The 17,980-nt window shown below is 47.8% G+C and overlaps 1 protein-coding gene across 1 annotated transcript in view; it reads right to left on the bottom strand.

Annotated features, from left to right (window-relative positions):
• ULK3 (unc-51 like kinase 3) overlaps nucleotides 1-9,581 on the bottom strand; it is a 101,521-nt gene extending 91,940 nt beyond the window's left edge. The window contains exons 1-2 of the mRNA XM_075342679.1: nucleotides 9,337-9,581; nucleotides 6,484-6,624 (exon numbers count right to left, since the gene is read on the bottom strand). Of these exons, the coding sequence (XP_075198794.1) occupies nucleotides 6,484-6,624; nucleotides 9,337-9,432 (237 nt within the window). The 5' untranslated portion in view covers nucleotides 9,433-9,581. The remainder of the gene's footprint in view (nucleotides 1-6,483; nucleotides 6,625-9,336) is intronic.
• Nucleotides 9,582-17,980: the final 8,399 nt, after the last annotated feature.

The following is a 17,980-nucleotide window of genomic DNA, read 5'->3' as shown; positions in this document are numbered from 1 at the left end:
GAATTCCGCGTGACGGCATTAATCTCAGTCAGACATGCCGAGATTGCTTGGAGAGCCCACACGGCCGCAAAGGCCGGGGCGAAAGACGCGCCCGTAGCCTCATAAATAGACTTCACCAAGAGCTCTGTCTGTCAGTGGCATCCTTCAGGGATGAGCCATCGGCAACAGACACAACGGACCTAGCGGCCAATCTAGAGACTGGAGGATCCACCTTGGGGGAGTGTGCCCAGCCCTTAACGACTTTAGGTGGAAAGGGATAACGCGTGTCAGTGTGTCGTTTAGCAAAGCGCTTGTCCGGAACCGCTCTGGGCTCAAGCTGGGATCCAGAGCAGTGTGAGGAGGCCGGGGAAGAGTCCCAGCGAGGCCGCTTAGCCGGCCTGGAGCTGCGATCCGGGCAGGAGTCCTCCGCCTGGGACCTAGTGGCTATCCTGGGAGCTGCGATGCGGCGCGGACCGAGAAGGGCCTGGAGGAGACAAACGAACAGGGGCCGGGGCCTGTGAAGGGCCCGGTCTGGACTGCAATGCCTCAAGGAGCTTAGATGACCATTTGTCCATAGACTGTGCAATGGATTGCGAAAGCGACTGGGAGAGTGTCTCAGCGAAAGAGGCCAACGACGGTGTCTCTGTCCCTGCTGACTGCTCAGGGGGAGCAGGGGGATCTACATGAGCCGAGGGGCCCACAAGTGCCCGAGGCTCTGGTTGAGCAAGCGTGGCAGGAGTCGTGCATTGATCAGAGTGAGGGTAGGTGGATCCCGCAGGCAACATAGCCCTACAAGAGGTACAGGCCGCGAAAAAAGTCTGTGCCTTAGGGGCTTTGCTCCTTGTGGACGACATGCTGTAAGCAATCGGTGTCTCCCAGGAGAGTGACCACTGAGGGTATATGGGAAAAGGGTATACAGCCTTTCCGAATATATAAATATATATATCCCGGCACCCTAGGGGAATCAGCACCGGGTGATCGGTGTGGCTTACCAACCGCTAACGAGCGGTGTGTCCTCCAGATTCCCTGTCGTGGATCCCCCGGAGCAGTAGAGCTTTGCAGCTGAGTAGCACACACCGGCAGAATGCCAAAAATGGCCGCCGGAGCTCTCAGGGGGGGCGTGGAACCGCGGGCGGCGCCGGCAAAAAGCGGGAATCTGGAGGCCCCAAAGTGGTCAATGAGGGGGGGTGGATACATGCAAAGATGCTCCAGCCCTCAAAACCGATGTCATGTCGGTAATCCCTCCCTTACCCCTGACAGGCAGGCCCGGGGGCGGGATTTTTCGCGACTAGGCCGCGGTAAAGCCGGGGACTAAATTTAAGACCGTGCCCGACAAGCAGGCACGGTGGGCGCGGAAGTCCGCCGAAAAAAACAACGGACGGAACTACCGCTAGACTTCCGGGGAGAAGGTGCGACCCCCCTCCCTGTACAGTCCCCACATGGGGACACAGAGTACCTTAAAGTTGCAGGGCCCGGTCCCTGGGGGTGAAGAATCTCCGGTCCGGCAGATTCCACCAGGGGCTGCGGATGGAGCACGGTCCCAGCACGTGGATGACCGTTTAGGCTCCCACTTCTCCCAGAGCCGCATAAGGGATGGTGAAGGAGACGGCATGTGGCTCCAGCCTCTGTACCCGCCATGGGTACCTCAACCTTAACAACACCGCCAACATAGTGGGGTGAGAAGGGAGCATGCCGGGGACCCCATAGGGGTCCTCTTTTCTTCCATCCGTCATAACTATGTATGAGAATGCATGAGTGGATGTGTGCCTCCTTCCACACAAAGCATAAAACTGAGGAGCCCGTGGTCCACGGGAGGGTGTATAGGCAGAGGGGAGGGGTTACACTTTTTTAAAAGTGTAATACTTTGTGTGGCCTCCAGAGGCAGAAGCTATACACCCAATTGTCTGGGTCTCCCAATGGAGCGACAAAGAAAACTACTTTTGAGGCACAGTGCAAAGTGAAGAAGGAAATGAGCACCATACTTCAGATCAGATTTAGTTGCACTGGTTTGCGTTTGCCATGTCACATTGGAAGAGCCCTTCAGATGCCAGAACAGCGAAACCCCCCACAAGTAACCCCCATGTTACAAGCTGCACCTCTCAATGAATTCATCCACGGGTGCAGTGAGTATATTGACACTACAAGTGTGTCACAAAATGTTACACTATTGGGCAGTAAAGAAAAAATAATTAAATTTTTACCACTAAAATGTTGTTTTAACCCCAGATTTGCAATTTTCACAAAGGGAATAGATAAAAAAGCCCCATAATGTGTTGCACAATTTCTCCTGAATGTGGCAATACCCCACATGTGACTGTACAGTACTTTTTGGCCGCACCACAGGGCTCAGGAGGTAAGGAGCGTCACTTGATTTTATTGGAGCACAGACTTATCTAGAATAGTTTGTGGACTCCATTTTCAGAGCCCCTAAGTGACAGAACAGAAGAAAACCCCTCAAGTGACCAAATTTTGGAAACTACACCCCTCTAAGTATTCATTTATGGGTGTAGTGACAATTTGGTCTCTGGAAAACATCCATGGTGTCAAATGCAGTGAATGTTGCAGAATTAAAGATTGCAATTATTTTGGATTAGTTCCCCTTTATCCTGTGGTCTATGTTGAGCACTTACATCAGGGTTACACACTACATCTCTGAAATGCGTGATTCAGATGAAACCCACCACAGATCCGTTCGCTAATGAGGCAGCAGAGTTACTCCAGGCTCCGTTTGGCCTCTGTTCAGCCATGTCTGTCTTTTCAATGATGAACAAAAACTGTTGCTGACTGCACTTTTGCGCACGTCTGAAAAAAAAACGTATAAAAATATGGACACCGCCAGATCACAGGCCAGACGTGAGGTCAACGTGACTCCCTCTGCCTCATTACAGTGAATTTTCGGTTGGGAATTATGTCTGAATCATGTTTGACACGTAATCCCAGTGTAAACGCTCAGCATAGAGCGCAGGATAAATATGAGCCGTACCATACTGCAAGCTTTTAGTGGCAGAATGAACAACTTAATAGCGATTGAAGAATTGGCTTTATGTATTCATTTTTTTACGCCATTCACCTTGCAGTATAATTGATTAGGCAACTTTATTCCTCCGGTCAGTACGATTACAGCGATACCAGATTTATATAGTTTTTTTTAGGTTTGTCGATCATACTAAAAATTTCTTTTAACAAAATAAAGATTTTTTGCATCACTGGATTTTGAAGACTAAAGTTTTTTTTATTTTTCTGCTGACAGTCATGTGAGGGCTTGTCTTTTGCGGGATAAATTGCAGTTTTTATTGGTACCATTTTGGGCCACATTTTTTGATTGCTTTATATTCCACTTTTTCTGAGGCAAAAATCAAGAAAAAACAGAAATTCAAGAATTGTTTTTGTTTCTTTTTGTTCATTTACTGTTCCATAAAACGATAAACCAGTTATATTCTTTGGGTCGGTACGATTACAGGGATACCTTAGTTATATAGTTTTTATTAGGTTTTGCTGCTTTTACACCCAAAAAACAATCTTATAGGAAAAAAAATAGTTTTTGCATTGCTGTATTTTGAGAGCTATTTTTTTTTTAATTTTTTCGCTGACGCAGCTCTATGGCGGCTTGTTTTTTGTGGGACAAGATGACGTTTTCAGCTGTATCATGTTTTTTCACTTGTGACTTTTTGATCACGTTTTATTCCACTTTTTTGGGCAGGTGTACGATGAAAAGAGATCATTTTTGCTATATGTATATATTTTTTTTACCGTGTTCACTGAAGGAGTTACCGTATTTTTCGGACTATAAGACGCACCGGACTATAAGATGCACCCTTGTTTTAGAGGAGGAAAAAATAGAAAAAAAAATAAAATTAAAGTAAAAGAATGTGGTCATGACACACTGTTATTTTACTGCTGACAGTGTTACTGAGGTAATAATATCCCCAAATTCTGTCCTCATATCCCCCATTCTGGGTACCTTCCAGGTATATATGGCCCCCATCGTGGAATATGTATGTTCCCCATCATTATATGTGTGATCCTCCAATCTGGTGTGTGTGTGTGTGTGTGTGTGTGTGTGTGTATATATATAGTTATATTGTGTGCTTGTGTGTGCATATATAGAGTTATATACTGTGTGTGTGTGTAATTATATATATATATATATTATATACATACACACAGTATATAACTATATATGCACACACACGCACACATACACATAATATAACTATATACACACACACACACACACATATATATATATATATATAATATGAGTGTGTGTGTGTGTATATATAGTTATATTATGTGTGTGCATATATAGTTACATACTGTGTGTGTATTATATATATATATATATATATATATATATATATATATATATATAAATATATATATATATATATATATATATATATATATATATATATATATATAGTGAGAGTGTGTGAGTGTGAGTGTGTGTGTGTAATATATATATGATCCAACCCCATCCAGGTGTACAGTAATGTCTTTATATACTATATTATTTATTGCCTTACTTTTACTGATGTGCTCGAGGACCTGCAGTGATGTAATGGAGAGGCGGGCACTGTGCTATTCTGTGCTGCTCTGGCCCACCCCTCTGCATTACATCACTGTAGGTCCTTGTCAGCTACGGGAGACTGTTTCTAGTGTAAAGGCAGCAGGAGCAAAGTGAAAGTAATTTGAGCCCTCAGCACAGAGACTGCGGCTGTGCTGTGAAGGTATGCCGTGCTCTGGCCCGGACACTGCAGTGATCTGCACTTCCCCCCGGCCAGATATGACTGCAGCGGCACCCTGCTCCTGCCTCCTACACAGCGGACACACAGTCTCCCCAGCCTCTGCAGGAAGCCGGGGCTGGAGCTCCCACGTGTGACCGCTGTTTACATTAAATTATTGATTTGCTGCTCCTCACCCCCGCTGACTGCAGAGAGAGGTGGGCGGGGAGCAGCTAATGAATATTCACTTACTTTAAGCAGCGGGCACACGTGGTTTCTCCAGCGCCGGCTTCCTGCAGCAGCGACCATCCCTGCCTCCTGTGATCCCACTCGATAGCGCTGACTCCCCCCCCACAGCTCCCTACCCCGCAGCTTTAGACCATAAGACGCACCCCACACTTTCCTCCCAAATTTGGAGGAAAAAAAGTGCGTCTTATGGTCCGAAAAATACGGTAACTAGTGTGACAGTATTACAGCTCAGGTTGTTATGGACGCAGCAATACCAAATATGTGCAGTTTTTTTTTTCATTTGCATTTTTTTACATATACATTATATATATATATATATATATATATATATATATTTTTTTTAATTTTTGTTGGTTTCTTTCCCCAAAATTTTAATACTTTTAACATTTTTTTCAGTTTATTCTTACATTTTTACTTAGTCCCTTTCTGGGACAGTAACAGTCAGTGATCTGATCACTGATATAATACCCTACAGAGTTTGATCACTGCAGGGGATTATAAGTGTCAGGGCTGCAGCAGCTCTGCCACCACTTCTTACACATCATGCAGGCAGCATGGTGTCTGACGCTCTCTGTAGTTCAGTAACCCTGGGTCATCAAGGTGATGACCCTGGGTTACCATGGCAGCGATCAGGTCCCTGTGATTGCATTACAGGGGCCTGATCGCTAAGAAGAGGTAAGCGATTCCTCTCCCTGCCTCCTGAATGTTGCGATCGCATTGATCGCAGCATTTAGGGGGTTAAACTGCCGGGAACAACATGGGCACCGCTCCTGGCAATGACAGCTAGGTCTTGGCTATAAGATAAGCCAGAGACCCGGCTGCGATCTCGGGAGTAGAGTATAGGAACCCCCGCGATTGTTACTTTGCCTCACAGATGCCTTACCGACCATGCATTCGGCATGATCTGTGAGGCGATCTGTAGCCGGGTGACTCAGCGTTGTCATGATAAAGGCCCAGAGTTGCCATGGCAGCGATCGGGTCCCTGTAATCAGATTACAGGGGCCTGATCGCCAGAGAACGGTAAGCAATTCCTTTAACTGCCTCCTGAATGTTGCTATCGTATTGCTCGGCGTGAGCACCACTCCTGGCAGTGAGAGCTAGGTCCCAGCCACAAGATCAGCCAGAGATCCAGCGGCGATAGCGGGGGTACAGCGTGGGAACCCCCATGATTGCCAAGACGTACTGAGTACATCCTTGGTCAGAATGGCACTGACATTTCAAATGTCGTGAAAAGGTTAAAGGGAACTTGTCATGTCCAGAAACTGACAGAAACAGTGTTTTGGATAGGAAAGGTTAAAGAAGCCAATTTCTTTCACCATTTGCTACTATATGAATCAATACAACCTAAAACTGTATTCCCGAACTCCAGTGCTCAGGAGCCATCAAGAGCGCATGTCTCCAAGATGATCTGCTGGTGGCTCTTGAGGACTGGAGTTGCGGAAAACAGCTTAAAGAAAATGGAATAAAAAACAGGGAAAATGAAAACCATTGTAAATGACTAGAGGACGCCGTTGTACATTGAGTAACTGACCTGGAAGTCCTTCAGCTCGAGGATATGAGGATGATGGACAGTTTTCAGGATCTCAATTTCAGTCAGTAGGTTCTCCACAGACGCTTTATTGAGACTTTTCTTGCTGACACATTTAATGCCCACTACTTCCCGTGTGTTGTGCTGACAAGGGAGGGAAACATAAAAGGTGAATGTTAGGAATGGCGGTAATGCTAGAGTCATATGAGCTGTTGTGTGTCATATGCTGTGCATCTACATAGAGTTCCATGTATGACGTGTGCAAGGACATATGGGGGAGATGATTACAAATGCAAAGAGGAAAGCACAACTGTCGCCCACTGATAGTAAGGAGACATTAGTTTTACATTTTCAGAGACCGCTTTCACTTTCGCCTTGCACTTATTTTCTGCTGTGGCTATTATAGAAGAATAGTATATCAATGTATATATAGCAGGTGAAAAAAGTATCAAAACATGTCACCAATTTTCTAAGTAAATATATTTCTAAAGGTGCTTTTAGTTCTCACCAGATGTCGGTAACACATCCATTCCACACAGGCAAAGAAATGAAGCTATAGATGTCCATAAATTTAGTGATGTATAATAATTAGGGATGAGCGAATGTATTTGCCACTATTCGGGATCTGACGGATAACAGGCTATTCGCAACATTGGGCTTCCGGGGGAGAGGGGGAAAGGGAGAGGGGGAAAGGGAGAGGGGGAAAGGGAGAGGGGGAAAGGGAGAGGGGGAAAGGGAGAAAGGGAGAAAGGGAGAAAGGGGGAAAGGGAGAAAGGGAGAAAGGGAGAAAGGGAGAAAGGGAGAAAAGGGAGAAAGGGAGAGGGGGAAAGGGAGAGGGGGAAAGGGAGAGGGAGAGAGAGGGAGAGAGAGAGGGGGAGATTCTGCCTTTTCCTAAGTGACCACAGCTCGCCGTTAGGTCCAACGTCAAATTATTCTGGTTTCCCATAGACTTACATTGCGCGTCGAATATTCGCGAATAGTGGTGACCTAGTTGTCGGATATTTGCGAAGACGGATATTTTTGTATTCGATCATCCCTAGTAATAATGAGAAATTACCCAGGGAAAAAGTATTGGATATCACGAAAGATGTGCAAAAAGCCATGGACAGTCATGACACCAGATGAAATCTATCAGTAATTAGAGAACAATGCAGCCACTTAGTGAAAAACAATATCAGCTGGTTCAACTGATGGCCTATATAAGAAGATGTCTCATTACCAAGGTGGTAAAACAAGAAATATCTCATGGTGGGTAAAACCAGTGAGCTGTCTCAAGAACTTATTGTTGCAAAACAAGATGAAATATAGAAAAGTGAAAAGAATTATCAGAAAAGTTGTCCAAGAGCCAAGGACTACCTGTGAAGTGCTACAGAAAGGCCTGGAATCAGCAGGTACAATGCACTCCCCCTTATTGGCCTTCATGCTGCTCATCATGTAAGACTGCGGAACAAAAAGCATTGTTCAAGAGTATTTAAGGTGTGCTCAACAACACAATATAATCTGGTCAGATGAGACCAAAAGTGAACTCTTTGGGTGCCATAATACACGCCATGTTTGGAGGCCAAAAGGCACTGCATATCGCCTCAAAAACAGCATACCAACAGTGACGTTTGGAGGTGGGAACATTATGGTGTGGGGCTATTTTTCAGCATCCGACACTGGCAAACTTCACATAATTGAAGGAAGGCTGAATGGAAAAATGTACTGAGATTTTCTTGATAAAAATCTGCAATCATCTACCAGGATGATTAAAAACAGAGCTCATGGAAAGAGCTCACAGAATTTTCAGGATTTGAAGATTGTTTGTGTGAAAGAATGGATGAAAATCACACCTGAGCAATGGATGCGACTATTTTCTCCATACAGGAGGCATCTTCAAGCTGTCATCACCAACAAAAGATTTTGTACGAAATATTAAGTAAGCTTCAGTAAGAGTGTTCAATATTATTTTTCTGTGTCATTTCTCATTATTACACATCACTGGTTTGATTTCTTTGCTGTGTGGATTGGATGGGTTGTTACTGACATCTGGTGAGTAATTCACTTCAATAGCACCTTTTTGAAATATATTTACTTAGGAAATTTGTGACGCTTTCAATACTTATTTCACTGCTGTATGAGAAATAGAAAGGAGAGGGGGGAAACTGCAAGTACAGTATATAAGATGTGCTCGATAAGAGTAATAGAACACACATTCTGCATCCAGAGATCTCAGATCCATGCCCTCTTCTCACCAAACACCTATGTCCCCAGAAACATGACCCATTGCTTGGAGTTTGAGCCAAAAAAATTAAATCTTCACCAACCATCAGGCAAAGCTTTGCATTATAACCTATAGCAATCTTCTGGTGTAAGCCATAGTGCCCGTGTCCTGCTGCCAGACGTCATGGCCCGTCCCCTAAGCCTCAACCACTTTTAGAAAGAAAAAAGAAACCTCAGAGGCTGAAATATTGAACTAAAATAACAAGACCCAGCGCTCATCTGTGCGATCCCCAGCCGATCCAGACCAGATGCCCCTCACCGGTCATCTATCACACTGACTGGCGTCGCAGCAGGCCCACGCTGGCCAGTGACTGGCGTCGCAGCAGGCCCACGCTGGCCAGTGACTGGCGTCGCAGCAGGCCCACGCGGGCCAGTGACTGGCGTCGCAGCAGGCCCACGCTGGCCAGTGACTGGTATCAGCTGTGATCATATGGCATGATGGGCAGTCCTCAGGTAGCTGGGTAGAGCTGCACATCTTCGGCCCCTGCAGACATGTCCATACACTGTATACACAGGGTCTCCCCATCATGGAGGGCACATGCACTGACAGACCCGGGCATACAGCTGCCTGCACCCGTCCCCAGCAGCGGTTACCTTCCTGTAGGCCTTATAGACGGTGGCATAGGTGCCGCTGCCCAGTTTATCAGTCAGTATGAAGTCATTCAGCCGAGGGGGAGCCCAGCTAGCCATGCTGTGCCATGTACCCTCTGTGTGCAGCTCAGTGCGGTCTACGTGCCCCCCTCACTGAGCCCGGCTGCCAGGTGTGCGGGCACCATGGCGGAGACGAGCTGTCATCCTGCATTACACTTCCTTATTGATGTCAAAGAAAGAAACAGGAAGCTCGGAGCGCCGTTCAGTAACCCGAGGAGAGGAGGACCGGCGCCATCGTGTGGTGGAAAACTGCATGGCACTGCATTGCTGGCAGTAATCTGTATGCAACAGTTATCACTGGCATCCTGGCAAGCCTGCTCGTGGTAGGGTCCTCCTGACTGTGCGATACTCGAGATAGGGTCCTGCCTGTGCGGACTGCTCGGGGTAGGGAGGGTCCTGCCTGTGCGGACTGCTCGGGGTAGGGAGGGTCCTGCCTGTGCGGACTGCTCGGGGTAGGGAGGGTCCTGCCTGTGCGGACTGCTCGGGGTAGGGAGGGTCCTGCCTGTGCCGACTGCTCGGGGTAGGGAGGGTCCTGCCTGTGCCGACTGCTCGGGGTAGGGAGGGTCCTGCCTGTGCAGACTGCTCGGGGTAGGGAGGGTCCTGCCTGTGCGGACTGCTCGGGGTAGGGAGGGTCCTGCCTGTGCGGACTGCTCGGGGTAGGGAGGGTCCTGCCTGTGCGGACTGCTCGGGGTAGGGAGGGTCCTGCCTGTGCGGACTGCTCGGGGTAGGGAGGGTCCTGCCTGTGCGGACTGCTCGGGGTAGGGAGGGTCCTGCCTGTGCGGACTGCTCGGGGTAGGGAGGGTCCTGCCTGTGCGGACTGCTCGGGGTAGGGAGGGTCCTGCCTGTGCGGACTGCTCGGGGTAGGGAGGGTCCTGCCTGTGCGGACTGCTCGGGGTAGGGAGGGTCCTGCCTGTGCGGACTGCTCGGGGTAGCAACCTCTCTGTACAAGCTGTGCGGGGTAGGGTCCTCCCTGTGCGGACTGCTCGGGGTACAGAGGGTCCTGCCTGTGCGGACTGCTCGGGGTAGGGAGGGTCCTGCCTGTGTGGACTGCTCGGGGTAGTGATCTCTCTGTACAAGCTGTGCGGGGTAGGGTCCTACCTGTGCGGACTGCTCTGGGTAGTGACCTCTCTTTATGGGCTATGTGGGATAGGGACCTCCATGTATTGCCTGCTTGGAGTAGGGTCCTCTCTGTGCAGGCATGGGTCCTCCCTATACAGGCTGTGCAGGGTAGGAATCTCCCTGTATGGCCTGTTTGGGGTAGGGTACTCCCTGTATGGACTACTTGGGGTTGCGACCTCTCTGTGCGCGCTGTGTGGGGTAGGGTTCTCCGTGTGGGCTGCTCGGGGTAGCGATGTCTCTGTGCAGGCTGCTCGGGGTAGTGTCCTCTCTGTGCAGGCTGCTCGGGGTAGCAACTTCCCTGTATGGCCTGCTCAAGGTAGCGACCTCCCTGTGTGGGCTGCTGGAGTGGGATCCTCCCAGTGCGGGCTGCTTGGTGTGTGGTTCTCCCTACACAGCCTGTTAGGGGCAAGGTCCTTGCTGTATGGTCTGCTCAGTGTGGGGTCCTCCCTGTGCGGACTTCTCTGGGTATGGACCTTCCATTGCGGCCTGTTCAGGGTGGGGGTCCTCCCTGTGTGGGCTGTTTTGGGCGGGGTCACCCTTGTTTGGGCTGCTCAGGGCGGGGTCACAAGTTGCAGGAGACCTATCACATTTGCCTCCGCCCTTTTTAAGATGGTGCAGCCTGTTCTCCCATGCCAATGATAGTTTTATGCGATCCCGGTCCTTGTTCTTTGATATCCAGTTGCTGGTGAACTTCTGTGTGCTGTTTGGTGTGTGGTGGAAATACACTTGTCTGATTATTTCCTCCCTTCCTTTAGTTTCCTCCCGATTACGTATTGTCTATACCTCTGTGAGTTTGAGTTTTGTTTTTTACCCCATCTGTTTATTTGTGTGGGATTAATCACTTTTGCCCCAGCCCTCTCCTGCGTGGAGGGAGAGGGGCCACTAGACCAGGCTCGTTCAGGAGCTAAAATTAAGAAGGTGGTCCAAACAGCAACACCTTCAGACGTATCTTTGGGCTCAGGGCCAGCCAGGGTTCCATTAGCCTGATGGCCAGTTCAGACTCCCCTGTTGCTAGTGATCCCGTCACACCCTGTGCCATTATCTTCTGCCCAATTTAAAATTCAGCATGGAACCCGTAGCCTCACTTTCGAGACAGTTGCAGGTGCTATCCCTCCAGTTGGTGGAATTAAGGTGGATGCTTCAGCAACAGATTCAGACTGCTACCTGAGCACAATCAGTGTTGGTTGTCAGATCGCCAGAACCCAAGCTGCCACTCACACAGAGATTTTCAGGGTATCGCAGCCGGACTGTCACCTTCAGGGAGGCATGTAAATTGTATTTTCACCTCCGTCCTCGTTCCTCTGGGAGTGAGGCACAGCGGGTGGGTATTGTGATCTCGCTTCTTAGTGGCGACCCACAAGCATAGTTTTTTTCCTTGCCTCCTGAGTCATTTGTGTTTGTGTCAGTTGATGGGTTATTCTCCACGCTTGGCCTTATCTACGACGATCCAGATAGGGTGTCACTGGCCGAGTCTGAGATCTGTGCATTGCACTAGGGGAATAGACCGGCAGAGGATTACTGTGCTGAATTCCGGCACTGGTCTATGGACACACTGTGGAACAAGCCTGCTCTCAAACATCAGTTTCGTAAGTCCGTGTCAAATAGGGTAAAGGAGGCATTGGTTATGTGTGAGACTCCTCCCTCTCTTGAGGTAGCTATGTCCTTTGTATTGCGTATTGATCACCGGTTCTGCCAAAGGCCTTATAATACCACTCTGGGAGGGGTTGCTTGTAGCAGAGTTACCATCTAAGATGTCACCTGAACCCATGTAGCTTGGTGGGATGTCTCCACCTAAAAAGGGAGCTACTTTCTTTTATTGCGGTAAAAAGGGACACTTTATGGCCATGTGCGCATGTTGCGTTTTTTGTTGCGTTTTAAACTGCACTGTGTCATTGACAAAATGTTTAGCTGTGCGCTTGCACTGCCTTTTGGTTGCGTTTTCGCAGGTCACCAACTTTTCTCCATTTTCTCTCTCGCTCTGTCTCTGTCCCATGACACTTCTAGCACTGCTACATTTGACGCTCCCACTGAGCACCATAGAGCATGACCACTCGCTGTGAGCTCCACACAGAAACTGTAGTGTGTTGCAGTATCAGCGGTGACATCACTCAGGTTAGCTGTTGCCACAGCTGGAGTCCTCCACATGTGACAGCAAATCACCTGAATGACTGAAGTGAGCAGCGCGATCAGCGGTGCCGTCACTCAGGTGATTTCCGGTCACAGCTGGAATCCTCCACCTTTGACCGCAAATCAGGCTGCGACACAGAGACAGAGCCATGCAATGAGAACGAACACGGGTGAACCTCTGACGTCACAGCTGCGTGCCCTGTACTGCTGCCTGTGTCGCGGCACTGACGTCAGAGGTTCATCCGAGTTCATTCTCATCACGCTGCTCTGTCTCTGTCTGCTTGCAGCGGGCAGTCATGCTCTACGGTGCTGCTGTGACAGAACAGGAATGTAGCAGATCTGAATTGCCGTGGGACCTAGTGTGCCACTGCACCAAGGCAACGAGAAGAGCCAGGTCCAGCGACAGAATTGGCACATCCTATGGATGCAACACTTCTAGGGCGCCTGTGGGATGCTATTGTTAGGCTGGAAAGGGCCAAATAACGATGGGCCTCCCCACCCTAATATTAGCCCCCAGTTGTCTGCTACTCCTTGGCTGGTTTTAGAAAAATGGGGGAGACCTCACATTTGATTTAAAACCAACAAAAAAAGCCTGGGATCGCCTCTATTTTTCATAACCAGCTAAGGTACAGCAGACAGCTGAGGGTTGCAGCCTGCAGCTGATGTTCCTGTACTGGATATAAAAACTGTAGGGGACCCAATGTCATTTTTTTTTTTACCAAAATAATAAAAAAACAGCTGTCCAAGCTAGCTATCCGTCTATCAAGCTATTCTGTTATTTCTATCTATTCTATATGTTCTCTCTTATTATCTATTCTATCTGTTGTAGCTATCAATTATCCTATCCTCACTGCCAAGGGCAATGGGGGTTATACAAGAATTTGGGAAGTACTCAGGTCTATTAATCAACTGGGAAAAGTCTGTATTACTTCCGGTGGATGGAACCACAAACTCACCTAATTACGTAGACTCGGGTCTACAGGTTGTTGCCCAGTTTAAATATTTTGGGATAATGGTCACCACTCGTGTTGAGGATTATGAGAGTCTCAACCTAACACCTATTCTGTCGAAATTTAAGGATAAGAAGGAAGTCTGGTCTCGCCTGCCCTTCTCAGCAGTTGGCCGCACTAACCTGATCTGGATGCCCCAACTACTATACAAGCTACACAACTCTCCACAATGGATCCCACAAAGATTTTTCCATAAGGTAAACGCATTATTCCGGGAATTGATCTGGGGTGGACAGATGCCGTGCATTAGGCTCGAGACCCTGCAGAGGGATAAAAGTAGTGGAGGTCTGGCGGTACCCAATCCATGGGTTTACTATCTGGTGGCTCAGCTTCAGCACATTCGGGGATGGGAGGACCCTGGAGAGGGGGGGTGGGCACAGTATACGATTCTACAACAATATTTTCACTCCACTAGTCTATACGAGGTTCTAGAGGCAGGAGGCTTCGGAGCTGCTGCTAATAGTTGCCCAACCCTACCAATCCAAAAACTTTGGGATAAAACTAAAAAACTACAAGACATTCAGGGAATCTCACAAAATACCTCTATATGGAGAACTCCATGGTTACCTTAGGGTACCTTCACACTTTAGCGATGCAGCAGCGATCCGACCAGCGATCTGACCTGGTCAGGATCGCTGCTGCATCGCTACATGGTCACTGGTGAGCTGTCAAACAGGCAGATCTCACCAGCGACCAGTGAACAGCCCCCAGCCAGCAGCGACGTGCAAGCGACGCTGCGCTTGCACGGAGCCGGCGTCTGGAAGCTGCGGACACTGGTAACTAATGTAAACATCGGGTATGGTTAGCCGATGTTTACATTAGTTACCAGCGCACACCGCTTAGCTGTGTGTGCAGGGAGCAGGGAGTCGCGCACACTGCTTAGCGCTGGCTCCTTGCTCTCCTAGCTACAGTACACATCGGGTTAATTAACCCGATGTGTACAGCAGCTACATGTGCAGAGAGCCGGAGCCGGCAGCACAGGCAGCGTGAGAGCTGCGGAGGCTGGTAACTAAGGTAAATATCGGGTAACCACCTTGGTTACCCGATGTTTATCTTAGTTACCAGCCTCCGCAGCTGCCAGACGCCGGCTCCTGCTCGCTTCATTTGTCGCTCTCTCGCTGTCACACACAGCGATCTGTGTGTCACAGTGGGAGAGCGCCTTTGAAGAGAAAGAACCAGGGCTGTGTGTAACGAGCAGCGATCTCGCAGCAGGGGCCAGATCGCTGCTCAGTGTCACACACAGCGAGATCGCTAATGAGGTCACTGCTGCGTCACAAAAAGCGTGACTCAGCAGCGATCTCGGCAGCGAGCTCGCTGTGTGTGAAGCACCCCTTAGTTGCATTGTTTAGAGGGGGTTTGGAAGCTGGGCTTTGAGAGAGATAAATAGATTCACACATTGTGGAGGAGGGCCAACTCAGAGGCTTCCCTCAGTTGTAAGCTGTGTTTGGGATCCAGAATTCAGAGTTTTATAAGTACTTGCAACTGAGACATGCCTATCAGGCAGAAACCTCTATTAGGGGTAGAGCATTGGAGCAGAACAAAGTCATGCAACCTCTAGAGGCTCAGCGGGAGTGATCTCTCGTTTATATTGGGATCTATTATATCTGGTGCACCGGAATTGTCCAGTAAACGCAAAAGAAAAATGGGAACGAGCTATAGGACCTATTGAGGACAACCAATGGGTAGAAATTTTAGAAAGAATTCCTAGTCTATCATTGGGGGAGACATAAAGACTGTCACACCTGTACATTATTCACCAAGTATATCGCACTCCTAGATTCCTGTTTGATATTGGAGTTAGAACTGACCCCTTCTGCCCGCGATGCAAAATATGTTCCGCAGATCTATTACATATGATGTGGTCGTGTCCTGATATTGAACATTACTGGAGAGAGGTGACAGAAATAATCAATAGAGTATATACGATAGAGACGAGCTTAACTCCCTTTGTAGGTATTTTGGGATATGTGGAGGATTTACCTTTGGAGGAGGAGGGAAAAGTGGCCGTATCTAGACTATTATATATTGCCAAGAAACTAATCGCTCAACACTGGATCTCGGACCACAGTCCTACAATATCTGAATATGTCAAAAAAGTTAATTGGGTGATAAATGTGGAGAAAAGTATATACCGGAAAAGAAATGGCATAATCAAATTTGAAAAAAATATGGGCACGATGGATAGACTGGTCATGGTTGGCTTCGAGGGAACTGATTAGGTTTAGATTGGGCTTACTCTAAATTGATAACGGGCAAAGGGCGAGAAATTTCTGCAGAACTTATCTATAATGATGACGGAGGTTTGGGAGAAGAGAGTAGCATGGGAACAGGTTAGATTCTTCATCAAAAATGACATTTAATGTGTACAATGCCAAACAAAGCAAAAACTCAAAGAAAAACAAAAGTCTAATTGGATTAACTGATAAATGTAATAATGGTACTTAAGAACTTGTGTCTAGGAATGTGTGGAGCTGCAGATCTGACATTATCTCTCCTTTCTACAAGTCTGTTTAATGTTTGTTGTGGAGGGATGGGAGGGGGGTAGAGGCCGGGGAGCCTCCAATGTTTATTTGGTTGTAACTTGTAAAACTTTAATAAAAACATTTAATTAAAAATTATCCTATCCTATCATTTTATTTCTCCTTTAAAAAACGCATCAAAAATGCATCAAAAACGCATTGAAAACACATTTAAAATGCATCGAAAACACATCCGTTTTTACCACTTTTTTTTTGTCAAACGCAGTGTTTACAGTTGTCAAGTCTGCCAGAGGGTGTATTTTTTTTTTTTTTGTCAAATCAAGAACGCAGCGTGCGGTCATACCCTATTAGTACCTTTCCTTTGGTGCATAAGGCCTTGTGCGCACTAGGCGTTTTTGCCGCGTTTTTAGCGGCGTTTTTTACCGCGTTTTTGTGCTGAAAACGCAGTGACATTGCTTCCCCAGCAATGTCTATGGGTTTTCATAAGTGCTGTCCACACACAGCGTTTTTTTTTGTAGCTGCGTTTTTGTAGTGACCACAAAAATGCAGCATGTCAATTATTTCTGTGTTTTTCACTGCGTTTTTCACCCATTGAGTTCAATGAGATGTTCAACAACGCAATGAAAAACGCATATAGCCGCGTTTCTATGACTAAAAACGCCGCTATAAACGCAATGGGTGGGCAAGTAAAGTGACGTGTACAGGAAGAGGATTCCTTCTGTTGGTAAACACAGAAGCATGAATCCTCCCGGTACCGTCACCGCTGTGTCCACCTCCCGTCCTATGCATGTCAGCTCCGTGCGGCGCCATGTCTGGGCGGGAGGTGGAGGCAGCGGCGAAAACAAAAGTGAACAGTAGAAAAAAAAAAAATGTCATATATACTCACCTAACAAATAAGAAATAACGTTTGGAACTCCATTCTATGTCTGAACTGGGTGCAAAAACCTAAAAAAACATCACTATGGGGAGATAAGGTATGCACACCAGTGACTATGTAAGGGGAATACATGGAATAGCAGAAACTGCTGTGTGAATACTGACATGAAAAATTCAATAGCTATATGTAAGTAGTAGTTGAGTAGCGCGATCAGCTGAGCTGTCACTGAGGTTACCCGCTGTCACTGGATACAGCGGTGACAGCGATTAACCTCAGTGACACCTCAGCAGATCGCGCTACTCACCTCAGTTGCTGCTTGGAGGTGACCGGAGCGGCGGTGTCTTCTGCAGCTCCTGTCACCTTCATGCTGGAAGCGACGCTGGAGGTCCGTGGAGTACGCCGGATATGGAGGGCTTTTTGGGGCTTATTAAATTGGTAATGAGGGAATGTGTTTGTGTTTTTTATTTCTAATAAAGGATTTTTTCATGTGTGTGTGTGTTTATTTACTGTAACTTACAGATTAATCATGGAGGGTGTCTCAGACGCCTGACATGATTAATCTAGGACTTATTGGCAGCTATGTGCTGCCAATAACTCCTTATTACACCGATTTGCCAACGCACCAGGGCAAATCGGGAAGAGCCGGGTACAGTCCCAGAACTGTCGCATCTAATGTATGCGGCAATTCTGGGCGGCTGTTGGCTGATATTGTTAGGCTGGGGGGCTCCCTATAACGTGGAGCTCCCCATCCTGAGAATACCAGCCTTCAGCCGTATGGCTTTATCTGGCTGGTATTAAAATTGGGGGGGACCGCACGCCATTTTTTTTAATTATTTAATTATTTATTTCACTGCACAGTATAGACCCGCCCACCGGCTGCTGTGATTGGGTGCAGTGAGACAGCTGTCACTCAGCGTGGGGGCGTGTCTCACTGCAACCAATCATAGGCGCCTGTGGGCGGGGAAAGCAGGGAA

Source organism: Anomaloglossus baeobatrachus, chromosome 4, assembly GCF_048569485.1.
Source record: "Anomaloglossus baeobatrachus isolate aAnoBae1 chromosome 4, aAnoBae1.hap1, whole genome shotgun sequence".
NCBI lineage: Eukaryota > Metazoa > Chordata > Amphibia > Anura > Aromobatidae > Anomaloglossus > Anomaloglossus baeobatrachus.
This window is presented reverse-complemented; position numbering and strand designations above follow the sequence as displayed.